Source organism: Acipenser ruthenus, chromosome 10, assembly GCF_902713425.1.
Source record: "Acipenser ruthenus chromosome 10, fAciRut3.2 maternal haplotype, whole genome shotgun sequence".
Classification (NCBI taxonomy): Eukaryota; Metazoa; Chordata; class Actinopteri; order Acipenseriformes; family Acipenseridae; genus Acipenser; species Acipenser ruthenus.
In genome coordinates, this window is record NC_081198.1 from 38,223,678 (window position 1) to 38,251,506 (window position 27,829).

Sequence of the window (27,829 nt, forward strand, 5' to 3'; positions counted from 1 at the left end):
ACCTCAATTCTGAAACTCATGAGCTAGTGCTATTGAACCACTGGATGATCCATCTACTAGATATACATAACTAAATACATGTATATTAGTTGGATATGCAGGGTGATAACATTACCAATGCATAACAGGCTTTGACCTAAAATGTAAAGGCTTGACTATGATCAGACATGACACACATACACTGGCCTCATTGGGTGTTGACTATAATATTTCCAAGTCTGCCTTTTTATTAAATGTCCAAACAACCTCTGACTGTCACATGTAATATGCTTTGAGCATTCTACACAATTCCATACAATTCTTTTTGTTGAGTCTTGTGGAACTTTGAATGTTGCTCATTTACAGTGCTAATCTGTAGAATTCTACTAGACACTTGGTGTCAGCCTGGTCTTTTCTGCTTTTTGTTTTCATACACACATGTATATAGTCATACTCCTTTTAGTCAAAGGGTGAGACTTATTTATAAGGAGTTTAAACAAACATTCTCATCTTGTCTGGTATCGACTGCAATGAAAATGTTGTTTCCCATGAGATACTATGATAAAATGTGTACTTCACTGAAGAAGGCAGAAAGCCAAACTCATAAGGCAAAGAAAAAAAAAGAAGGTGGCAAATTGTGAAATAAGTTACTATGGTTAGCTGCATTTACATCTGTGAATACCAACACTATTAGTCCAGATTTTGAAGGGTGATATTTTTCACAAATGCATGAATATTATGTGAAGGACAGAGTCAGTTCAAATGTACCTTGACCACCTGACACCAATTGCAATTGGCTAAACAACAGCAAAAATACTAGGAGCTTGTGTTTAATGGCAAAGAGAGTGTAATTAAAACCTTTAGTTTATACTATTAAATTGACTTAAATTACTTCCACTTGCTACGTATATGACACTGTTAGGTTAAATTACATATATTGCAGTTAACAGCATAATAGGTCAATATGTTGCATATCATTCAGGAGACTGTCCTGAACAGATCTGTGTGGAATTTTGGTTTTATTTACCTTAAAATATTTATTAGTGCTGAAAAGCAATTGATTTGTGTTTGGGTAAAGATGACATCATCAGACCAGCAGTTTAGTGATCAAATATCTCAGGCTACTGATAGCTTATGCTATCTTTGAAAACCAGGAAATATGAAAATCATATACCTGCCAAATCCCATGAACCTTGAGATGAAAATGATCATATTTGCTGTAATTATTATATATTATCTGCTTTATTTCTTGGAAATGGTTCAATGGTGATGATTTTATATGATTCAATCAAGTCTGTGAGATGCAAAAACAATTGCTTTGGTGGAAATAAATGATCAGCTCATATAAAACTTTATGGGAACTAAAAGAGAAACCTTAGCAGTACTGGATGAGATCCCTTTTTGGTTTAATAGATACATTGCAATACAACCTAGATTCAAAATAAGACTCCAGCCTAGTTTTTGTGTGGTTCTACTGGGGTCTTTTCTTCAATTGATTCTTGCTAATGGCGTTTTCTAAAAATGTTAAGAACCAAAATTAATGAGAAAATGTTTGAAGCATTAAGTCATGAGTAAAAGAATACAGGCATAACAAGACTGTGATTATTACATTATGCTCTGACCTTACTTAATGAGAGTCCTAACACCATTTGGTTGATTGAAAATACTACTGTTCACATTTTTAAATGTGTTAAAGATGTTATGTGTCTTTTATATCCATCCTGCCCATCTTGTACAAGAACACAAACATGATAACTTTCTTGCCAGCCGTGGGTGTGGTTAGAGAGATGTATACAATCCTAGCGACCTCTACTCCCAAAATACCACGACACACGATTCTCAACACTCTTTGTCAGGAAACAACTGTCTGCCAGTGACAGTATGTTTTAAACACATCAGGCTGCAACTTCCTATGTACAGGGATACACCCCTTGGCTCTCTCTTTATAAAGCACGAAAGCAGTTATAAGGGAGTAGGACTATTGCTTCCTCAAAGTGCCATGTACAGCATGCACTTAAAGAAGAACACATATTGCAGGTTCCATAAACTGTGCCACCTGACTGCATTTTTAAAATGAGGAAACACTACACTGCAATTAGAAAAAAACACTTTTAAACTGTAAACTCTAAACTTGTTCACATCCTATTTATCAACTGATTAAAACCGAGATAAGCAGCGACCAAGAACCAAGATAAACGCATCAGCGTGTGTAGGCAGACCGTGTATTGAGAGTGTTTGAAAACAGACACAGTATTTTTGTGTCTGGACTGGATAAACATGCCTTATGGGAATAAAGCAGCTGATAGCCAGGAGCACATTAGATGACAATGAGGGGGTGGTGAGTGTGTGTGGTTCTCTATGTCAATAACATGGTTTCAACGAATTTAAATAAGAACTTCTGCAATTAAAGTAAGTTAGTTTTATTCAGCTACCTGTTATGAATTTAACGTAACTGGTCTCAACAAATACAGTTGTGGTCAACATCTGATTTCTAAATCTAAATGGTCTCATATGACAACAAATTTGCCTGCAATTTGCACACAGTCAAGCTAATTGTCTTACAACAAAACTAAGATTAGTTTATATTTACAGCTGTAAAGCTCACCAATAGTGTTTTTGTGTATTAGCAGAGTAGTGGTCAGGGCTCTGGATTCTTGACCAGAGGGTTGTGGGTTCAAGCCCAGGTGGGGGACACTGCTGCTGTACCATTCAGCAAGGTACTTTACCTAGATTGCTCCAGTAAAAAAAAAAAAACTGTATAAATGGGTAATTGTATGTAAAAATAATGTGATAAATTGTAAGTCGCCCTGGATAAGGGCGTCTGCTAAGAAATAAATATTAATTACATCATTTGCCCGAGGGTCTCACTGACAAGACAACAGCAGTGCTTCTGATCGCACACCGAGATACACAGCCATTTACTGTAATCACTCAAAGGCCAAGCTTGAATATATTTTGACTTAGAGGGCAGATGGAAGATGACAGTGAGGCAGAAGGTTCTAAATTGTAATAATAAAGTTATGTATTAATACTACTACTACTACTACTACTAATAATAATAATAATAATAATAATAATAATAATAATAAATGACAAACATTTTGACTATTCTTTTGAAATGTCTTCAATGTCATGAAAAAAGAAAAAAAAAAAAAACAGCATACGCTAATTTGTCTTAATAGGACCATGAAGAGATTTGTACACCGAACCAGGACCGGACCACAACACTGACGGCATTGAGAAAGACTAATAGTCAAAACATTGTCATTGAATTTTACAGTTTTCTTTTAGTATCACTACTAAGGGTTTTATAGTTGTGGATTCAATATTTACGAAGTTGCCAAACAACAGCTAGCCCTTTATTTTGTGTTTTCTATTTCAAACATTTTCAATAAGGGCTCGTAACCTATGGTCTAAGACCAAATCCAGGTGCTCCCTGAAAAATGACCGATACTCAACACATAACACAACACATCAACAGACAAGTAAATGCAACAAGTACCAGTACTGCTGTAGTGTATAGTACAAACATGTATACACAGCTGGGGGGAAATCATTCAACACATCGAAAAAGGTTTGAGAACCAATGGCTTTTTAAGTAACAGCTTTATTACAAAACCCAAAATAGGATAACATCCAAGTTTCAATAAATTGCACTGTTAAAAAACAAAGGTCTGTGTCCTTTTGATGTTAATGATTTTATTTTATTTTATATTTATACATTTTCATTTTCTAAAACCACTATGTGGCTTTGGTGGTATTGTTTTTATTATTTCAGCTGGTTCTCCTAAATTAAATTGCAAATTAAGCTAATGCATAGCTAACGATTTGAAATTATTCTCAATCGTGTTAAAAGAGAAAGAAATGACAGGCCTTTCCTTGAAAACATAATTCTGTTTTGGTAACATGACATGATTACTGTTATCTTATTAAGGTTTTTTTTTTTTTTTTTTTTTTTAAGTTGCTGGCAAGCATCACATCCTGCAGAAATAGCAGCTTGCATCCTTTCCATTGTGTTTCTCCAAGAAGGCAATATTTCATAGAACATAATACATTAAGATGAGCAGAATGTTATTTACACCTTTAGGAAACATTGACTTCATCATTTTGAAAAGAAAATCTATACAAAACAATGGCTGATATATATATATATATATATATATATATATATATATATATATATATATATATATATATATATATATATATATATATATTAGATAGATAGATATATTGAATAATACTATAAAATCATTAGTGCAGTTATTACAATATATAAAATACAACCTTCCCAGGACACTGTTTTCTTCACTAATTTCAATTAGCCTACATTTCCTCGCTGTTTTATTTACAATATGCACATTCCAAATTTTCCTGAATAAATCAATTTTGGCAAAATATGGCTATTTGGTTTGGAGAAAAAAAATGCTAGATATTACATCTATGTATAGATATTCCCTTATTGTCAACAGCATATTTTTTTTCTTTACCACAACAGAAGTACCGTACATTTTCCAGGAGGTAATCATTCATACTGTTAAATGATTAGCTTTCTTGACCTGAATGCTGTATTTCTTCCTTGCTATTGGGTTTAGTGTCTTTATGGTTAATATTCAGCTTTCTTAATTAGAAAACCCCACGCACTGTATTGAACAATAATTGGACTTTCGTTGACCCTGTGATCCCAAAGCAATAATAAAGACAATTCAAATAAAAACATACAATATTTTCAAACCACACACTGAGATAATGCATATTTTCTTCACTTTGCATAAATCGTGGACGTTCTAGTAAATACACAACTTAAGAATAATAACTGGTTTGCTGTGGCTTTATGAATAAATGTTTTATTTTTTTATATATATTTTTTTTACTTGGAGTAGGCGAAGTCAAGTTACGTGTGGACATGATACAAATGACGGCAATGCCTTCTGAAGGGTTTCTTATCGCTCTTTAAAATAGATTGAAGGTTGCGTGTTTTGGGAATCTATAAATACCGGTAACAAGTTTTACATATAGAACACTAGGTTTCTATAGAGATCATTATTTTTCTTTTTACGTTAAAATGTAAACTTTTTTTTTTTTTTAATCTATATTAAAATTAAAACGACATGCCCAATAATACATACTTACTGCTTAATATCCAAGTAGCTAATGTATCTGTAGTTACAAAATGTCAACATAATTATAAACTGATTTGCTATTATACATTCCCTAGGCTATAATAACATCGTGTCCACACAATAAGCTCTAAACCACTCATCTGCACCTATTGAATCTGCCCATATGCGCGATACAACATCACAACTTTTTAGATACAGAAAAGTATGTGAATCTGATCGCAATAGAATAGGAAAAAAAAAAAAGTTTACGCAAACCTGAGACCTCTGTTATTTTTATGCCGTGGTCTAATTGTGCTGGCTCACAATACTTCATGCGGAGCATTGTGCTGCATATGCATCTCCTCATTTTCACAAAGGTTGTAAAAAGTAGTAAAAAAACAAGTAGACTACTACTTACCAGAAAGGTGTTAGAAAGAATCCAAGTAGCAATGTTTGCTGACTTTAATTGTCTGAAGTTCAATTCAATCTCCCTTTTCCCAATGGGTTGGTTGTTTTGCTGTATAAGAAATGCAAGCTGATCCTCGTCTCTGGGAGTAATCCAGTCTTTGGAGTGCTGATATTACAATCTTGCGAATGCAAGCCGACTGGTTTGAAATGTGAGTTGATTTGGAACTGCTGTCAGGCTGTAAGCGACAGTGGCTTCCTGTTACATCACACGTTACCCCGCCTGCACTTGACGATAAATTATAGCCTACCTACCTAGTTTAATAAGTAAACAAACTGTGTAATAATTAAGCTTGGGAATTAAATTTGGATGACACATCAGTGAGCATATTGCCTACTTTGCTATCCACGCATCTATATCGCTGATGGTATTTTAATCTTCACAGCTAAATTCTGCCGTGCGAAATCACTGGAAAAAATACATCAGTAGCTTCAAAGTAATTGTAGAATAAAAAGACACAATATTTTCATTGCAAATTCTGGGGACTCACAAGCACAGTAAATGTTTGACAGATACATTCCCCAACCAGTATGCTACAGTATTTAGCACGCCAAATCATTTTAGAATAGCTTTATTGTAAAGGGCATATTAATGTGAACTTCAAACATTTGCTTGTGTAAAGGCAGAATCTACAGTATTGTATTTTATAATGTCTATAGAAAAATGCTGACTATTGTACCAGAATCTACAGAGGTATTTTAGAAAGCATTTGAATGCAGCACAGTGCAGTGCTTAGGGCTGCAGAACTTGTGATAGATCACAGGTAGACTTGCTCTGCCAGGGGTTATGCAAGGTTTACGTATAAAGAAGTCCTTTGATGAAAACTTCACAGAAAGCAAACTCAGACTGCGCCTCTGAATTTCTTTCTACTCAAAAACAATATTTAATGAAATGCTGCCCTCTTGTGCCATTGCAGGAAAATGCAACACAAGGAGCTGTACTGTCCTTCATGTTGACCTTGTGCACCCCATTCACAATTAATCTTTAGGTCATGTACTATTTAAAGAATGCTTTACAGTTTGTATTTTATTCATAAGTTACATCTTTGTTAACATAACCCAGTGTCCCTTAACAGTTAAATAATTAGAAAGTTGTTATTTTGAGGCACGTGTTAAATCAGCACACTGCACTTTCTTGCGCATGCCTAAACAAATTGTGCAAAGATAGCAGGGAAATGACCATTTTTTAATGTCATTTAATCATATTTTTCCACCATTAAAAATAGTATGCAAATATTTATCATATGCAATACATTGGGTCTTGTAAATTTGTATACTTGTGCAACTTTGCAGTGACTTCTCATTTTGTCTTGTTCGTCGTGAATTGTTTTTCTTTCAAATGAAATTGATTGTCTGTTTTCAGTTAAAGTTTCCAAAAAATAAATGTATAATTAACTTTAGCATTCGCTTAAAATGTTCCTACAAACCTTATGACTATAGCAATTGATTGCACCTGTACCACAATCTGACAGCGTACCACTTTCTGACATTACACAGGTCAACTTTTGGTATGCATACCACATTCTGGCACTGTTATGTATTTATTGCAAGCCCTCCATAAAGTAATGCTAATATCCACTTAAGCCAAGACTTTCTAATATTTCAATTAATCATCTTTAAATTATTATAATATAGTACATCATTATTCTCCAGCAAAAGACCAATCAGTCATCCTGTCCTTTTCATAACTTTATGGCTAATGTTCTAGGATATATTGGTAATGAGCTACAAAATACGTACAATTAGACCGCTATTAACAATTGGCAACACTGACAACTAATGCGGTTAAATCAACTTTTATTTTTATTTTTATTACTGTTAAAAAATAAAATAAAAATAAGTCAAATAAAAAAAGGTCAATTCACAGCCCCTATTACTGGATTTCTGTCCAAGGTGCACGTATTCAGTACAGGCTTTGTACCACAGTAAGAAACCCTCAACACAAGAATGACCTAATTATCAGATTTGATATTCAAAATCCATTGTGGTAAATTGTGTGTTATTTATTATGCAAGTGCATAGTTATCTGTGGTATATCCCCAAATCAATGTAGATCTCCCCAACAAGTTGGTGTTGAGAATGGTTAAAAAAAAAAAAACTCCTTCCATTGCCATTTATGCTAAACATAACACAGCAGATACTTTGCAGACTGTGCCCTACCAATCCCAAGACCCGGACTTCCAAGGCCAATAGAGAGCTTCACCCCCGGCTCCGAGAGCCACTCCCGAGGAGTAGAGGCAGCGTGGTTGGGCTACGAGCCTGGGAACAAACTGCTCTCTAGACTGGGAGGAGACTGGCACAGGTGAAAAAAAAATAGTGAGCAGAGGAAATGAGAACCTGAGAGAGTTACGGATATTTTGGCTGGAGGTCCCCTAGCGGTAGAACCTTTCTTCAGAGAGGGCGAGGCTGGCATGGCCAGGCCTCTAAAGGGTTCGAAGTGAGCTTCCATTTCCCCCAGAGGGAGACCGCTGCAGAGGTGGAGCAGCACAGTGGAGGAGGAAGGGAGGATGGAGGAAACGAAAAAGCAAGACTGAGAATATGGGCTTAACATGGGGTTTAAATGTGGAGACCGACATATTTTGGCGTGACGGAACAGTGGGGGAGGAGCCCTCGCTCCTGCCCATTAAACCACACATAAAGGTTATAATAATAACCAGCACAGATTTAAGATGTACATAAAAAAAAATGTCATGCTTAGAACAAAACAGTAGGTCTGTCAGAGTTCAACATATAAATCATCTAATTACACAATATATAAAAAATGAACGACAGAGGCTCATAGAATAAAAATTAAAAAAAACACAAATCTACAATCCTGTTGGTGTCTGGTTAATCAAGGTATGCTAAATGGTATAACAACCTCAAAAGACAACAGGTAGTGTAAATTAAACAAGTGGAAAAATGATTCAGAGCAATGATTCTGTTTAAGTACAGTAGATACCAAATGATTAGGAAGCTTTGATTAAGATTCCTCTGTTTTTCTTCTTTATTCCACGTTTCTTTGGCTTTGTTGATTCCTTCTTATCACCTAAAAGAGAAATATGCAATGCATTAGCAACATCCTGGGGTAGTTTAAATTGTTATACTAGGTTGTTTCCTGGCATTTCACATACAGACAAATATAGAAATATACTGTACGGTAGACTGTCACGACAGCACAATCTTCTCTATAGTCATGTGATGTAAAGTTACTTAAAATACTGCTAACCAGGGTTATAAAATAAATGCTATTAGCACTAGAAATAATGACTGGTTTCCCTTCAAGATCTTTTGTCTCTCTGTTTTTGTAATTCAATTCCTAATATTTCACAGACAATGTTTGTTTTTGCTTCCTGCTACCTAATCACTTCATGCTTTGCAGTTGAAGGTAATTCACATGGTCAAGGGTCAAATTGTTTTAACAGAAACATTCAATCTTAATATAAATGTGCTCCTTGATGTATATCGAAACTGTAGATGGTTCCAAAATGGAATTGTAGGTGAATCTATAAACCTCAGTTACTAAATAATATTTGTTTTGTTTAGTTTTTGTTAGCTGTAAAGCACCCAATCACAATTGTAGGAATTTTCAAGTGCATACTATTGACAGCAACAGTCACGTGTGGCCCCCTACAGTCAATCATACTGGTGCTTATGTCACTGCAAACAACACAAGCAGACAGAATACAAAGGTAACAGTGGCAGCCGTATTTCCTTGTGGTGTGTAGGGTTACAATTCACAGCTTTCAGTTATATCAATAGTTATCAGGAATTAGGGAGCATTTTTCACCAAGACTATTGACATGAAACATCAGAGTAATACCCCTTCTCCAGTGGCACATCCGACCCGTGAGGGCTCGGTATGGTACGGGTACGGGTGGTTCTCCACTGGCTATTTGTCGAGTTGATCGAGAACCATACTGTGAAGCTCTGGCCTCACAAGACATCTGAATCCAGCTGCGAGCCGAGCCGAGCCGAGCCATTGGCGGGGTTAAGGATTTTCATCATTACGTTGCATCAGTCAGTAACTCCAGATAGAAAAACAACAAACATGGCGGGCAGCGAGTGTAATGAGAGAAATGTATGCCTTGGGACGCTGAGGAAGTGCAGGCTCTAGTTTCTTTGTGGGCAGATAGAAGTCTTCAGGAAGATCTGGAGTCGTGTGTCAGAAATGAGAAGGTTTATGCCCGCATTTCTGACAATTTGAAGCAAATGGACATAAACCGCAGGTACGGTACACTTAACTCACACACGTAAACACAAAATTCTACCAAATTTCTCACCCTTGACCTTTATTATATTAATATAAAAGAAAAAAAAAATGCGGAAAATAAAATAATTCTAAAAAAATAGTCATATGCATTTACAAAATATAGCGATACAAGATACAGCTGTACCGTTGGTCTATTAATTTTTAACACCATTTGTTTGCGCATCTTTTGGCAAGCTGAGTTAATAACAATAATTAATAACATCTGTCTTTCGTTACATGTGACATCAGTAGCACGGCTCGGCTCTGCAGTGGAAAAACAACCCAGACTCCCCTTAACCGCAGCGCGAGGGCTTGGTACATCCTTGGCGCCGCTCGGTTGTACGGTGGAAAAGAGGCATAAGACTGTTCACAGTGACGCTGGACTGGAATACCAGCAGAGCTGCAGATTAAAGTGGCAACATTATTGATGCAGTCACCGCCAGAAACACAAACAGGCAACTTCCACAACATCAAGTGATCGGTTTGTAAACCTGACTCCCATCAGTGTTGGTCCATCTGCCACTGGGACTTACGCATTTTGAAAATCGCCCCATTTGGAGATGAATGATATTAAAGCAGTTTGAACCGTGACTGACACTGAGTGGCTATCATTTTATTCTGGGGTATGTCTAAGATATATATGTTTTCATCCTATGATGAATTTAATATAGGGAAATGGCAAAAGTAATATTAGGGTGTATAGAGAACAATAGTTTATTTGCAATAGCTAAATCAGGTAAATCAGCTAAAAACAAATTGTATACATTGAGCATTTTCTATTAAGATAAACACTTTTCTTCACACCTTTCATGCATGTTCTTCTGCAGTCTTTCTTGGAGATAAAGTTGTTGTTATTGCCACCACATCCACTGTAGACAAACTGCTGACATTTCTCCTGGGTAGAATTATAGAAGTATCTCTTCACAGAAGCCGCACACGAACCTTCCTCTGCAGGAGTCAGGCAGAAGTCTGGCACGTTTAGAGCTGCAAATCACAAATGAGTAGTTAACTTCAAAAAAGTGTTATATAAATTATAATATCAGTCAAGTACAGTTAAATTTATTAACACATGAACGCTTTTGAACAAAGTTAAATGGGCTGTTTTATTACTTAAAGACTGCATGCCAGATAATGTTGGGGGGGGGGGGGGGGGGGGGGGGGAATGTGTTCTTCACAGTGATCAACCACAGATCAACTTGTTGGTCAACCAATGAAGCAAAGGCCAGACTCCAACCCTCCACAGTCGCTGAAAATGTCATGCTTAACCTTGCTGCACTCTGCTCCAGTGCAACTGCTGTACGTCTCTCTAGTTAATGAGCCAAGAACGAACCAACAATACAGTGGGTGCCCCCCAAAGTCACACAATGTTTTTTTTTTTTTTTAGCTCCAGTGAGGTTTCCAGCAAACGCCTGAGTTGCATTAGTAGACTGAAGCCATAATCTTTCCACTAAAGGACGAGTATACAGTAAGTACAGCCTTTTTTGGCATGAGGCTAGCTTAAAAACTAAATATATTGAAAAACTCTTAACATGGCCTGCATATAAACAAAATAATGTTATCCTTGTTTATAGCTCTTTTATGTAGCATTGTAATTGAAAGTTGACTAGAATACCTGGCTTTAACATTAGTTATTTGGGGGAAACAGCATAACTTCTCCTCCGATCCATGAACAGATGACAAAAATGTCTGTTCAAACAGTACAATGTTTTTCCCCCCCCCATACATGTTAAATTTCAGGTTGCCTAGCTATTTTTCAAGTACAGTGCAACAGAAAAAAAGAACAGAAACTTTAAGCTAGTCATAGGCCGCCATAAAAAAAAGCCTCATTGGCACTCATTTATATTCTGCTCCACCTCAATTAACCAGACAGGTTTATCCATTGTAGCCTATTTCAAGTCTGCTGGATGAGTTATTCATACATATATCATCATTACATTTTTGCCCCTCAAACAAACATATTACATTACAAGACCACAAGGTGGCAATAGAGCCTCATGTAACAGCTGTGTCAAAAAAATAAACTCTTTGCAATTTAATACAAAAGATGTCAGCTTAATATATACAGTTTTACAACCATGCTGTAATACATTGAAGGGAATAAATATTTTATTAGACTCCACTTTTATTAAATGATGTCAGAGGTATACTGCACACATATCTTAATGAAGGAAGACTTCTGTCAAGAACCTCCTTGAAATTGATACAGTACAACGTAGCATATCCAACCCCTTGCGGACTGGGGTATAAGCGGATATGTGAAAAATTCAGACTTGCGAACATCTATAAAAAAATATATATATATTTACACATCCATAAATAGGTTAGTGAACAAAAACAACACTCAAACTGCTTTAAACACAGAAATTATTTGCTTTAAAAGTAAGCAAATGTAAACGAGATTAATTAGGCTACAATACACAGTGTTGCTATGCGGCTATAAGCCATCTCCAAGCAAAGCTTTTTTGTTTAAAAAAAAAAAAAAAAATACAAAACAGTAAATGTACAGTAACCTGCAACTGATGGCTTCTTTCTTAACTCTAGAAGTCCCTGCCTCCCTGGTTCTGCTTTCTTAATAGCTCTGTCAAGGTACTTTGCACTCTTTCTTGATATTGCCAACAGCTGATAAGCAGCTTGGTTTGAATATGGCTTCGGCTATTTTAAACAAACGGCTGGTAAGCATTGCGTTCCTGAAGCTTGCTTTATTTAATTAAAATGCATTTGAAACTCTACAACACACTGCCAATACCTGCAAGCGTGCGCTCCATCATATAAACACACTGCACAAAAAAAAAGCTTTATCGACTGGTGTATTGAAACGTCACTGTTACACACAGCTGGCTGACACACGCACACAGCCCGCCTCTCAAAGAGGAACGCACCAAAAGGCTGATTGCTATAATGCTTTCTTTCTGTTTCCATCACATTTATTGCCAATACCATTACTCTTGTATCCTACTTGTAATATTTATTTATTTATTTATTTATTTATTTATTTAGCGAGGCGGTTAATTGATCAGGGCGGTTGGATATGCAACGTTGAACTGTACACTATCTATTTTGTTAATATGTTTGCATTTCATTCTCTCGCATTATATATATATATTTATTTATATATATACAGTGCCTGCAAAAGTATTCAGACCCCTGACCAATTCTCTCATATTACTGAATTACAAATGGTACATTGAAATTTCGTTCTGTTTGATATTTTATTTTAAAACACTGAAACTCAAAATCAATTATTGTAAGGTGACATTGGTTTTATGTTGGGAAATATTTTTAAGAAAAATAAAAAACTGAAATATCTTGCTTGCATAAGTATTCAACCCCTGTGCTGTGGAAGGCATTCCGTTGTGTCACCTCTAGTAGAATTGACTATGTATATGCCTTAACAAATGGAAGCACAAATCATTCCACAATAATGACCAGTATTTGGCCTAACAAAGGATGAATACCATGCGCTTCTAGATCTATACAGTGGAAAGAAGATGGCTTACAAAAAAACATTTCTGCTGAAATGTACCACATTGGATGAGTAACGTTATTCACAGAGTAAAACACAGTGAGTGGGATAAATGCAGTGTCAAGGGACCGAGGGAAATGTTATTGTGTTTGTCATTTATTCATTTTATGTAAGCATGTTTCTTAGGGAATACAAACAATAAATAGAATCCCAGCCAATCATACTAAGCCCAACAGGGCACTGGTTAAATGTATACATAAATGATCTTTCATGGAACAAAGGAAAAGAATTTGAATCTATACTAGAAAATAAAAATGAATTTTCAAACTGAAGGAAACAGCAACCTTGACTACCCTATTCATTTGCTTATCCAGCTTATTTGATTTAGTTCCGATTCCCAAATTGGTATTTCGCAATCTTGTATTGAGTCATATCCTGGTGAAATAACCTGTTAATAAATACATTCTATTTGAGTAGCTTTTACTAATCATTTATACAACGCAATGCCTCAACACCATACTTGGTGTAATTGTAAAAGATTCTGCAAAGCTCAATTCAATTTAATTTGCTGTAGATCTTGCTATTTCCCAATTTTAATACATACTGTGTGTGAGACAAGAGCTGAAATGCATGTATACTAAATCCTAACATCTCTTGCTTCATTTCAACTCCCGCTGCCACCAGCAGCCTCCGGGGAAAGCAACTGCTTGACATATCATCCCAGCCTGGTTGTATGTATAGTTATTGTCAGACCTCTGTATTTGACCTGATAAGCTCTGGACTCATCCAGTCAACCCTGATATCTATGAACTATCCTTGGTATTCATTAATTTGTGGCAGTCAGTTTACCATTTTTCTGCCTTAACTAATCAATGTTCAGAGAGAGGAACTAAACCTTCTGATCTTAATCTCTGCTAATCATCCTGGTCCCAAATGTGATTCTGCAGCCAAATACCTTGAGGATGTAGTATTCAGATGCAGTTTTATAAATGGCTGGAAAGAGGTCAATAGAATATATAGCAGACTTACTACTAGTCTGAGGCACCTTTGGCTTTTCACCATCTTGAAGTTCCATGACATTGTTTTTTTTAGTAGGTTCAGCTTGTACCCCGATGGCTGGAAAAGAATAGGGAATATTTTCTCTTAGAGACACATTTTAAAACATGTTTAACAAAAACAACATTATACTTATATTCCGCCTTTACAAATTTACAATCTTAAGGCAATGTCTTTTTAAAGCACTAATTAAAAAACAAAAAAAACAAAACAAAAAAAAACTTGAGACAGGGCCATCCACAAAATGAATCAAGTTTTTTCCCCTGCAATTGGCCATGGAAGCACAGTATTCTCCTCCTGTTCCTCCCCCCCCCCCCCCAAAAAAAAGAGTGAGGAAAATTAGGAAGAAAAAAATAAATAAATCATCCCCAGGGGCATAATGTAAGGGGAATGGCATGTCATATTGAATGGTTTGTAAACACGTGAATAGGTATGAACTGTAAAGATCTCAAAGTGTATGATCTATATCATTCACATGGCAAGATATGTCTAATTTTCACTGACTACCTGATAGAATCTAATAAAACAGCAATAAAGACATGTTATTAACATGCATCATTGTTATGGCACTGAAATGGTTCATTCTTACAGGACAACACCAGTAAAAGAACAAAAAAAAAACAGAACAATAAGGTCTCAAACCCAAGACAAAGTCAGCTGATCTGAAAATAGTACCAATATTAGGTAAGAGGTCAATGTTAGGGCCACCAACATGTTTTGCATGCATGGTTTATATAACCCTGCAAACATTACTACCTCAAACTGTTTCTGAAATATGAAGTTTGGACCCTGTGGCCTTGCAAAATGACTCTTGAATGATACCCACATTCAAACCTGATCTAGAGAATCCACAAATAGTGTTGTGTACTCAGTAGAGAGTCAACAGATGATGTCTTTTTTAAGGTTTAAACAAACATTCATTATCATCTGCTTTTGTATACTGGAAATGTATAATAAACAAAGCTTTACATTTATGGTGGCAGATATCCTGACACTGTTTTAATGTCAGGAAGTTATTGGCATTTCCAAGGCATCCACCATACATGAACGGCTCACACTTCTGAGAAATGGTACTGAAGAAATACCGGATGATTATTGACCGACATGGGCCTGGGTCCTCCTCCAATTGGCATGGGTCTTTACCACCTGGAAAAAGAAGAAGTGTGAAAATGAGTGGTATCCTCGTGATATACAGTACTACAGAGTGAATATTGTTCTTTCTGGAATATTTATGGTTGAAACTTCAATGTTAAAGGCTAGTTTGGTGCAGGGCCACACAGCAGTGCATTTACTGAGGCAACTCTTCCTGGGCAAATGTAGCTATTTAGGCCTGCAGCTGATATCATCCCTGCCACTCCCTGCACTCCGGTGATAAAACCTGCATCACAACAATAGATACAAAAGATTAAAAATCAGGCTTTCTACATATCCACAGATGTTTGATTCCAACAATCTGTCTATGTGGACACACAAAACAAATCAACGCTTAAAAGATTCCTACATCAAAAGTTTCCAGTCTTGTGGGTTATGTATTTTCTCTCAGGTGTACTCTAACCCTTTGCGGTCGTATGTTGGACCATGTCCAACATTGCAAAATTCCCTTTCCGGCAATGTCCAACATCTTCAAAAAGGCATCATTCACAAGTCCGATGTAGTGTTTTTTGTGAAAAAAGCTGAGAGAAGCTTCTAATGGCCGAGAGAAGCCAGGAAAAAAAACTGGAGGCGGATCTGAGCAATACGCATAGTACCTTCACCAAAGACATAAAACAACCAAGAAGGCTCCTTCCGCATCCAGCACTCAAAGAAAATTGCAGACATTTGCCAAGCTTTTTGAGATGTTATAGGAATAATGACTTGGAGTGAGCAGGAGGTGAATTGATCAGTATTTACATCTCAGAAGAGGTATGTGATAAATACAGCAAACAAGGGATGGGGCAGGGCTGGAGATGCGGTGCTGAGTGTCATGTTGATATGCAGTGCCTTTTAAACCTGTTTTACTGTGAATAAAATGTCATTATTCAATTTAAACAGTGCATGCTGTGTAATGTTATTTTGTATATAAAATAAATTGGACCCGATGAGTCTGACACTGCAAAATAAATGGACCGCAAGGGTTAATCCACCTTTGCTTACCCTACGTGGCTGACGCAAGCCAAACACACTTTTAACCAGCAGTAACTCATTTATAGCAGGAGGTCCTGATTCAGTAACAGCAAGGGAAACAGTCTCATGATCTTGGTGCTCTACATAAAAACCTATTGTAATAAAATGACAGGACTGTTATTGTATGGGAAGAGAAAAAAAAAAAGACGTCAGGGCAAACATCATTTGAGGCAAACAGCTAAAAAAGAAAATAATGCTTTAGGACGGAAGACAAAATCTGATATACAGTATGTCACACATTATTATTATTATTATTATTTATTATTATTATGGCTGTTAGTTTAATCCTATTATATGCCTGATTCAATGTATTTTATATATCATTTTCCATAAATAACATTTACTGTAAACGTTTAAGATTGTTACACTGCAAAATACCTGTGTTTTTTGCTATGCATCTAGAGTAACTATGAAATGCAAGAGCTCTTCAGGGAAACAACAGTAAACACAAGAGGGTTTTGTGCCAATACAATACTGACAGATAATGCTTAAACCAGATGGCAAGATTGATTCTTAAGCAACATGTACAGTACAGGGCTTAATGCACTCCCAGGATGCGGACAGTGTGCCAACAAACCTAATGTCCTGCCATATCTTCACTCAGTGACACAGAAAAACTTATTTATGGATCCGATTTATTAAAATATTGTGTGTTAAGTGCTGGATCCATCATCAAGGCAGGCCCTTCGAAAATGCTTCCTCAACCAATGTGTATCTCTTAAGAATAAAAAGATGCCCATGAAAATGACCTCAATCAAGAAACAATGTGATGATTTTTGTGAAGCAGTGATTTTCAAGTATTCTTTTACTCCTCAATTCTACCCAAAATGAGTAAATACAGCAGATTCCCTGTCATCTATAATCTACAGTACAGTATAAAAGCTGTTGCAAGATCTGACAGACTATGACAGATTTGCAAATGATGTTTCACAAGGATGTTTCATAAGTCAGAAAAGTCAAATCAGTGCTGTCCTGAATACATATGGTGCCCCTAAACTCAATTGTTAAGCTTCAAATTGTATGTCCTATCATTGCATCACAAAGCAGTACACTGTACATGTGTATTTATACATTTGCTTTTACCTAAATTAAAATCTCTGACATCAAAGTGGCAAAATGCCAGAAACAAAGTGCTCTCAAGAGCAAGTTCAGTGACCCCCTTTTCTCCGTTTTATGTGCTTTGACCTCAACCTCTCTAACTCTACAATTGCTACACTTCACACATTCTCAAGTTTGTGTCTTGTTTCTTGGTTGAGATTTTGGCAACTGGTGCCAGTTTCTGCCGAGTACTGCAGTAATCCTTTAATGAGACCCAACTCAGAAATTGACCTGTTTTATACAGATGACCAACTTCAAAAGGATATCGAGACATTTATTCTGAAAAATAATTAGACGAGAAGCCCCCACTGAAACGAAAGATGCTTCGACAGTATGTGTAATTTCACCGAGAGTGGTCTCTTGTGCAGATAAACAAGTACCAGGGTAATTTTACTCTGGAAATATTTCTGCAAATGTATGTAATTGGTATAATGCCTGGCCACTATTAGATCTTAGAACATGTATACCTGGTTGAATGTTCTCCTGATATACCCTTGGGTAATCGATTACTCTGGAAGGTCAAACAAAAGCCATAGTTTACTAAAGCATTGTTGCAGATCAAGACAAATCGTCAATGCTGCACTTGCACCCATTCACCGTTGTGTGCAAATGGTTTGAGGCTCATGGACGAAGACTTCAGGGATCTTCCGATCCCGATCTCAATCCAATGGTCATGTTTGGGATGTTTACGTCTCTGCACTTATTGCTTAAAATATTAATGACTAAATGCATTAAAATCCCTCACCACATTGCTGAGTCTTTGTTATATCATGTCAAGGCTGTGATAAAGGCAAAACCTGATATCTGGTTATTTTAAAAGTGGCCTGGCAATGTACTGTATGTAACAGTCAAACTGTTAGACTGGATTAAAAAGGAAAAATGACTAGCACTGGTCATACATTATAACATTTGTAGTCATTTGGCCAAGACCCTGAAGTTTGGTTAAATACCTGGCTTGAGAGTGACTGTAACTTTTGACAAAATATTTAAATGCGAAAAAAATCAACCTTTTCCCAACCCAAATAAATACAAATTCCACTTACGTTCTACTAAACACATTTCTTCACAATCAGCCAAAGTATTAAACTTGTTTTCATTGCCCTGACACCCTCCGTAATCAAAAGGCTCACACTTCTGAGTGTCAATGTCAAAGTAAAACCTGGGTTGGATTGATTTGCATGGACCTTCATCCATCTTCAGTGCACAGAAATGATGGTGAATTCTCAGTGCAGGCAGCACTCCATCTGTATGGGGAAAAAGCCAGAAGTTACAATTGTACTGTGCAGGGAATTCATAAAATTTCATTTTTTTAAATGTAATTTAAGTTTTAAGCGGAAGCTCACTGGGAGGAATAAGCTCTTTTTTCAAAAACACTTGAACTCTCAAACCTCCAGACTACATACCTCTTTACAGAAGTTCTCAGGACATGATTGCCTGAGATGGGCTGCCAACACAGATAGGGCACAGAAAACAAATTGCATCCTGCCATATTATTATTATTATTATTATTTATTTTTTAGCAGACGCCCTTATCCAGGGCGACTTACAATTGTTACAAGTTATCACATTATTTTTTACATACAAGTACCCATTTATACAGTTGGGTTTTTACTGGAGCAATCTAGGTAAAGTACCTTGCTCAAGGGTACAGCAGCAGTGTCCCTCAGCTGGGATTGAACCCACGACCCTTCCGGTCAAGAGTCCAGAGCCCTAACCACTACTCCACACTGCTGCCCTACAAATATCTGCCATATCACTGATAAACATCTCTTCTTCATGCACACTCAACATGAGTTTTCAATAATCTACAGCTAGCTGACACTAGATGTAAAGCAAAACTACAGGTCTTCAACTGCAAAAGATTTCTCTCCTGCTCCGAGGTGCATTTACCATGTAGACTGTCTACCTTAACCACTTCAACTCCAGATGTAAAAATGAAACCACTTCCCAGGTACCAGATTTTGAAAATAATAATAATAATAATAATAACAATGTTTTCAAACCTGTAATTGCTATAACATATGACCTAAACTGTGTTTTTCATTAACCCGTTATACTACTGCTGTGTACTACATACCCATATTCAAGAGAGATTTCTTTTTTTGAACAATGAAAACAAAAACGCTGCTAATAAAAATAATAATCAGTAAACAGAAATTATCAAATAAAAATCAAACATCAAAACGTGTGCCATTATCGACTTGCTCTGTGCCATTTTTTTAAATGTTCAATACAACAGAACCTGGGGTTGCCTTAGCAACCACTGCACATTTTTCTTGTGTCTTTTGTTTTAATTTTTGTAGCAGACCCTGCAGCTTTGTTGCAGTCTCTGCTTCCCTTGTGTTGGAGGGATAGTTACAGATGCGTGTACACAGCTACTTTGCGCAAGCATTGTGATGGATCTGGCTGCCGCATTGTCTGTACCCAGTGCTTTGTTTTGATAGTATTTCATCACAGCACTGCCATTTCAAACCAAACAGCTTCCCATTTGCAGCTGACTTATCTATAAAGTAGCTGACATCCTCGTTTGATACAAATGTCACCTGACCCTCCCCTGACTTTCATTGCACATTCCACAGTACTACCACTGCCTTAAGAGAATGAAACCTGAAACGCTAGACTGAGAAACCGATCATACAATTGAATGGGAATCTTGACGTACGCAGGTATGGCATGGTACTGTAAGTGGGTTTTCATTTGACGTACGTGCGTACGTCATGGTGTTGAAGTGGTTAAGTGATGTATGCACGGAGGGAATGGTTATGATACTGCTAAAGCCGGCTTTGACTGTTTTTACCATGACTGTAAATCAGTGTACAACATTCCATCAGGTTTCTAATTCTTAGTATAGAAAATCCAAACAAGTAACGAAAAAGTCAACATTAAGGATCCACCTCTGTTGTTGTACAATACAGTATCAACTTGGGAAGCTATGAGAAATCTCAACAGGAAATTCAATATGAACATTAACACAAAACAGAGTGATGCAACTTAAGGTGTGCGGTTTCCTCATTGAGAAAGGCGCTGTGTTTGAAGAAAAAGGTGCAGCACAAACAAGATATCATACAAAGCCTCCTACCGTAAAATTTGCTTATGAATATTACATCGTGAATAGTATCTTACTCATCAGGATTAGTCAGAATTTGGAGGGACAAAGCAACAACTTTGACTCATGGCCTGAGGGGGCCCAAAATCATGATTGCGACAGAAAGTACCTTTTACTTTTACTGACTCAGTCATTTGAAAAGGGTATAAAGCAAGCCTAAATTAATGCTGCCGGATTCAATTGGTTCCTATTGGAACATCTATATTGATATACTGCAAGAAGCACTGAACACTATTGTTACAACATTTTACAATGTGATACAATAGCTAATCACAGCAGCACCATTCTGTAGAACATGTATTTTTGTTGGAGAGCTCCAATTATAATTGATGTGGTCTCTGGAGGTAGGTACCAGTTACTTCTAATTTTAAAATAACCTCCAAATACAGTTCTCTCAAGTATGATACAAGAGCTTTAAGGAGGCACATCGGTCTCATTTTGTGGTGCTGAGCGCTTATGTTACCGTTTCCTGTATGTCAGGACTGCCCAGTCCCTGACCACATTCCGGCGCCTCCTTAAGACTCACCTCTTCAAACAGCACCTGTAGAACTCCTCTGTTTTAATCCTGTACTTCAGAAAACTGTAATCTGCCAAGTGTTTAACCTGTAGTATTTTGTATTTAATCATATCCTTATGTAACTATCACTATTTAATCATATCCTGATGTAACTATCACTATTATCTGCTGTATTATTGAATTGTAGTTTGTCACACTTGAACAAAAGTTATTGTATTTCTTGCTCTTATTGTATTGCTTGTACTGTAACACTTGAAATGTATTTGCTTACGATTGTAAGTCGCCCTGGATAAGGGCGTCTGCTAATAAATAAATAATAATAATAATAATAATAATAATAATAATAATAATAATAATAATAATGTCTATGTTTTCAATTTAAATTATATACTGCGTGTTACTGTAGATACATGTACATATATTTTACAGCTCTAGTTCAACATTCTTGTCTAGTTATGAGAAGAACATTGATTGTATTTTGAAAATGAATGTTTGTGAGCTGGCATCCCCAAGGACTGCCTAAATAATGGCTTTGTAAGTTTGCAGGTCATTTGGTACCAGCCACTAGTATGAAAATTCCCAAATAAAATTACAAAACATTGTTATCCAGTACACAGTTCAAAGTGGAGTCATTCCTCGCCCCTTGGCGAGTCAAGGGAGACCATCACCTAAGGTCTGACTTTTCCCAGTTCTAGCGATAGGAAAACCACTGTATTTCCTGACTGAGTTCAGTTTAAAGTACAGTAATCCGTCGCGTATCCGCCCGTCACATATCCGCCATGATCAATCGCTTCAGCAACATTAGTTTATTATTGAACAGAGAAGATTAGTTCAGAGATTGTAGATCCACCAGAGTTTTTGTACACTGTGTTGTATGTGCTCCGTGCGCAACCATTGCTGGAAGTGTCACGTGAGCTGTTCAGTGTGTTGACTTGATATGTAAATAAATCCTGTTCTCCCGTGGGGGGCGTATCAACTTCAACTTCCGTCTCGCTCTCCTGCCTGTCACCCAGCAGCGAGCGCACGCATCCACACGGCAGACGGCTACTCTGTCACAAGCATTAATACCCTGCATCTTTCTAAACAAGGGATTTAGGGGAGTTCCCTTATAAAAGCGAAGTCTCAAAATAATAATTGTGTGAATATAATGTACCGCCATCCCTTTTCTTTGAAGCGCCAGCAATAAAGTCACTGACAAGGTGAGTGTTTTTTATTTATTAACCACAAACAACTTTAGCTGGCTTCCAATCTCACACTGTAGGCAGGTACTGTTTCTCACTCAAAAAACTGTCACACACTTTAACGGCTCCTCCTCCACCATTCACACACATAGCCGTGCAATCTGACTAACCCCATTCACTCCCGGCTGCGCACACACACTCGCATGCATACCAGTTTAACAATACACACAACGCGTACAACACATAACCACAGCAGCGGGTCTTCTGAGCCCCCAGTTGTCCGGGTTGCTACAATAATAATTGTTACAGCTGTGTATAATGGTATTTAAAACAGGATTCATTTATCCGCCTTTTTACATATCCGCCCTTACTCTGGTCCCACAGCAGGAGGATATGCAACGGATTACTGTATTATAGAAGCCCCTGCAATGTTTACAAGAAACTCATTACTTTGCCTTTGCTGTATCCCATGATGTCTATATTGCAGCAAGTTGTGTTTTTCAACATATCCCTGACAGATTATGTTTTTTTTATTCACACATCATAGGTAAATAAGCTAGGGAATAACTTGTGTTCAGATCCAATAGATATAATAGAGGTCTATTAACTATGATGGTAATTCACATGCATAAAAAAGTATTGGGATACTGGAGTGACACATGTAGATCTGTAGAACACACTGTGCATCTCTGGCTGTTGCATAAATTACATAGGAACAAAGAAGGTAATGGACCAAGTTATGGAGTGGATACAACATCCCATTTTTCATCACAGTTTTACAAAACAAAACTATAATTGAATTGCTCCCACCTCTAACTGAGTTGCTCATTGTCTTTGTGTATTTTATGTGCTTTGCATAGCAATGATGTAGGAACCTGGATTGAACAACTGACTTCTTGAACTTTAACCTGCCATTGGAAAGTAATGCATTTCACCACCGAGTCTGACAACTGAAAACGCATCCTAATACTTTTCTGTTAAATCTCTCAACTCCAGGCGGTCTTGGTGATGTCTGATTGTGTAGCTTATATTAAATCCTGGATGAGCCGCACCATTGCTAACTCAATGTTAACCAGACTGCAGAAATCCTCACAAGGCCAGGGCTCAATCTCACATGACCACACTGCTATGCTACTGCTCTCAGCGGCTGCACAATTTCTCTAATGCCAGTCATGAAGAATCTCAGGGTCCTACTGGACTGAATAATGCAGAGCAGGCTTGTTCAATTTCGACAGCAACATATCACTTACATATCCTCTACTACCAGCAACATATCACTTACTTATCTGAATTTGATTACATTAATGATTTTTTCTATAATGCCTTGCTGGCTGGCCACCTGTCGACTGGGCTGCAGTTCTGAGGCATCACCAAATATTAACAAACTGCTTGACGCTATATAGATATACATTATATTGTATGTGAGGCATGTACGCTTGTTCTATTATAGAGGGTTGAAAAAAAAAAAAAAAAAAAAACACACTTCTGCATTGAGCCATCATATCAGAGGTTTAACTTTATGAGGGGAGCCTATTTTGGCAAGTTACCAACAATATCATTACAAACTCATAAATTTAGCGCTGTAGCAAAGGGCACATTTTGACCTTCGAAGGTTCGGAACACATTACCGAAGGAAGGTTCGAACCTTGAATAGTACTCATTTGTTTAATTTACTGGTGACATCAACATAGCGACTAGTTTATATTGGATTGAAAATCCTATTGCTTTAAAAGATAATCCAGATTAACATGTTGTATAAAAATACCTTATATAGATCAGTAATCATTTTTTTATAATTTAAATATACACGTTGTTTATGTACACAACATAATGGATGCTGCTTGCGATACTTATACATATACAGTAGTGTTGGACGATAATTGATAACAGAAAATTGTATTATCGGCTGCAAATTATCACAATGATCATGAATATCGGCTGAATAAATAAAACACAACATTTCCTACAACGTGTCTTGTTATTGCCAACTTGTTTACAAAATAAAAAAAATAATTTCAAAAAATGCTTTCCAGTTCTCAGCTGTGTAGAAGTTTCACAAACACAGATGGTATGTTACTGTAACCCCCGGTTGGGATCTTCATATACAGCTCTTGCTCATTTATTTTTGAACCCAAAAACTAGGGTTGCAACCTTTATAAAATAATGATTAATTAATACTTTATTAGCAACTTTTTTTTGCAAAATGCAGGGTACCCCGATATATCTCTATAACACTTATTCCCCTGGTCCCACCCTAGTCTGTTGAAAATAAATGCAAATTTTCTCCAAACGTAACATAGCTCGTCAAAATACTTCAAACATCTTTTTGCAAACTGTAGAAAACGAGGTTTATCTGTTTTTTGTCTTTTTTCTGAAACCCGTTTCTTGGACATATTTAATGTTTCATAGTTATTCTACCATAACACTTCTCTTACGTCTTGTACACTAGGTATTCAGTACATATTTTATTGAAGCAATGTTGCCGCTATAGGTACTCAGTGCTTTGGTATTATCCCTTGCTCCAGTGCACGGTGGCGGTGTCACTGACAAAGAGGTGCTACGTATAACAATCTGGTAGTGGATTTTAATACAATTTAAGTAATAGGCATTATACAAATCAAGAGATCACATTTTGCAGTGACATTTAATGTGTGATTTAGTATTCACACGCTGTCAAACGGTTTCTTGACGAACCTTCGAGGGTTCAGAACTACCTTCAAATTCCTGGCAAGCAAACAGACCTTCAAAACTTTGAACACAGCCCTACTTACATTATCCTCGAACCTAATTATTACCCTAAATGTATAATTATGTACCAAGCCTTGCAATTTACCACATGGTGGTTGAGGAGGATTTCTAACGAGGAAAATGCTAAACATCAACTTCAAAACAGCCCATTAAACCAGTGGTTAAAGATATTTCATTGTTTTCAAATATTTACCCACTGAAGTAAAATATTCAAATATTTCAATTAGTTGATGAAATTAAATCTAATTGAAATAGAGCCGTTTCCAAAAGATGAGCTTTAGAATGCAGGATAATTAGGCTGCTGTATGTTACAGTTACATATTTATGAAGTATTACTTCAATGTATTTCAACTACTGTACTCACATTTAAATTTTTCAAAAAATAATTGCTTTCCACAAAGCATATTTAAATATTTGCAACTAGTTACTTTCTGCAATCTGTATTTAATTATTTTCAATTTGTATTTAATTATTTTCAAATAGTTACTTTCTACAATATGTATGTAATTACTTTCAAATAATAGTTAGTTTTCACAAACCATATTTATAATTATATTTATCCCAGGTCTGATTTTATATATATATATATATATATATATATATATATATATATATATATATATATATATATATATATTATATATATATTATATATATATATATATATATATATATATATATATATATATATATATATATATATATATATATATATATATATATATTGAGTCACAATTTTAAATCAACTGTCCCACCAACCAAATTCATATGCTGCCTACAGACTATAATCTGTCAGGTATCAATTTAGAGCATGTAACATAAAACTATCTTCTTTCTCTTCCAGTGGATTCACACAAACTGGATTTACCGGAGGAAAATGTTGTATTTGCTATTTCTGCTAATAACTACCCTCACTGTCCTGGTTGTAAACACTCATATGATCCAATAAAAAAAAGGTTTAATGCCATCATATGATCCAATAAAAAAAATGTTTAATGCCATCAGAAGGGAACCAATTCTCTGCCTGGGTTATACTACAAAAAGTGGTATTGTAGTTCAACAATGATCTTTCTTGTACTCACAGGCTTTAGTATGGCTGGCCAATAGTAGGTTATGTGAAGGGGAGAAATCACAGAGCAAGCCTAAAGCTTGACAACAGCAAAGAAGTTGACTGAACAACACAGCCGTTTCTGTTACCAACACCAGTAAACGATGGATTGACTGGGTATTTATCTCTCTTTTTTTTTTTTTTTTTTAAACATATACAATTTCAAATGTAAAGGTTTCCTGTTTTTAACTGCTGGCTTGCTTCTTCACATTTTCGCTGGTGCTCTACAGGGAAAAAAAGATGATGGTTGTCAAACTTACCCCATATTGTAATTCACTGGGAAAGTATCACACCCCAAGTAATGCAAGCAGTTTATTAAGTAAACATAATGCACCAAATAGCTCTTTTGAGCAACAAGAAACATACAATGCTGTACATTTCCCTGTATATTGTGATGTGAATAACTTGATATCTCCCTGGGAATGGAGCACCTCATTTCCTCTGGGTGAACGGAACTGAAACTATGCAGCACATTGTTTCTGTATTTCATGTCTGATTTACCTTCTCTTTCTAAATTGTACTCCCTTTGCTTCGGGGCACGACAGCCAAACACAAATTAAGCTGAAATATGCCTTATAGTGTTTTATCCATTACCTTTTTGCAAGCTTAATTTGTCAAAATATGTGACATAAGGACCGTCTCATGCTTTCAACACATTTATCTAGAAGAAAAAGCATCTAAAATGAGTCTATTAAAATCTAGATTGTAATGGAATAAAAGAGTGTAACCTGTTTGAATAAATACAACAACAACACTGTTTAAAAGCATAGATTCTGTGGTGAACTAAATGCGTACTAGGAAACTAACCACTAACTGTTTGCAATAGGTTACATCCACTTTAGCCATATGTATCGTAGCCACTGAATTTATTCAGACACTGTTTGTGGGTGTCTTCATCTTTCATACAGGTTAGCATTTATAAGCCCCTGCTGGAAGGGAATAAAATGATCAAATAATGTCAGCCCTGAAACCTACTGCTTTATTTAGTTAACTTCTAAAGAGGCATTCACACCGGACACGGTGCAGGAGTGCCGCGCCGCAATAGCAATTGTTTACAATGAAGGAAGTCACGCACAGCGCAGAGGGAAGCAGTGCCGCAGAGTGACACGCAGAACATAAAATATTTTACACTACCAGCAGCCAATCAGGGGAAAGTAGGAGGCTCCTTTGCGAGGAAGAAATAAAAAATAAGTAAAAAAATAAAATGAAGGAAAAGCAGGGGTTTCTGATTTCTGATTTTCCAGAGTTGTATAATACAACATTAAGTAGGTTTGAAATCTGCCTTCATCAAACCGGAGCTCCTTTATCAGCCGATGATATTCACCGTACCTTTTTTCTTTTCTTGAGGATGTCATGGACCCACAGCGATCTTACATTTTTTCTCTTTCTCCAGTAGAGCAGGGCGATTGCAATTCTCTTTTTTTTTTGTTTGCTGTTCATTGATCCAGGTATTGTGTTGTCAGATGCACAGTACCACTGATTGTTGCTGCTTTTACAGTTCCCCCCCAAAGGTTTGATATGATGGCATGGCATGTGATTTAATCATGTGTGTATACGATAATGCTCAATAATATCAGTGTATAATGATGCCTTTGAAACTCACACTCTTTGC

General features: G+C 36.5%; 2 protein-coding genes across 6 annotated transcripts in view; both read right to left on the reverse strand.

Annotated features, from left to right (window-relative positions):
- LOC117406089 (calcitonin gene-related peptide type 1 receptor-like) overlaps positions 1-7,187 on the reverse strand; it is a 34,806-nt gene extending 27,619 nt beyond the window's left edge. For all 4 annotated transcript variants that reach the window (XM_034009876.3, XM_034009855.3, XM_034009866.3 and 1 more), the window contains exon 1: positions 5,500-7,187. The gene's annotated coding sequence lies outside the window, so the exon portion shown is untranslated. The remainder of the gene's footprint in view (positions 1-5,499) is intronic.
- Positions 7,188-7,326: 139 nt separating this feature from the next.
- Positions 7,327-27,829, reverse strand: part of LOC117403550 (tissue factor pathway inhibitor-like) — a 29,933-nt gene continuing 9,430 nt past the window's right edge. The window contains exons 2-6 of one of the 2 annotated variants that reach the window (XM_034005746.3): positions 18,601-18,801; positions 15,266-15,442; positions 14,270-14,356; positions 10,582-10,761; positions 7,327-8,574 (exon numbers count right to left, since the gene is read on the reverse strand). In XM_034005746.3, the coding sequence (XP_033861637.2) occupies positions 8,495-8,574; positions 10,582-10,761; positions 14,270-14,356; positions 15,266-15,442; positions 18,601-18,801 (725 nt within the window). In that variant the 3' untranslated portion in view covers positions 7,327-8,494. Of the gene's footprint in view, positions 8,575-8,596; positions 10,178-10,581; positions 10,762-14,269; positions 14,357-15,265; positions 15,443-18,600; positions 18,802-27,829 lie in introns of those variants that run through there. The other variant, XM_034005736.3, reaches the window with a different exon arrangement.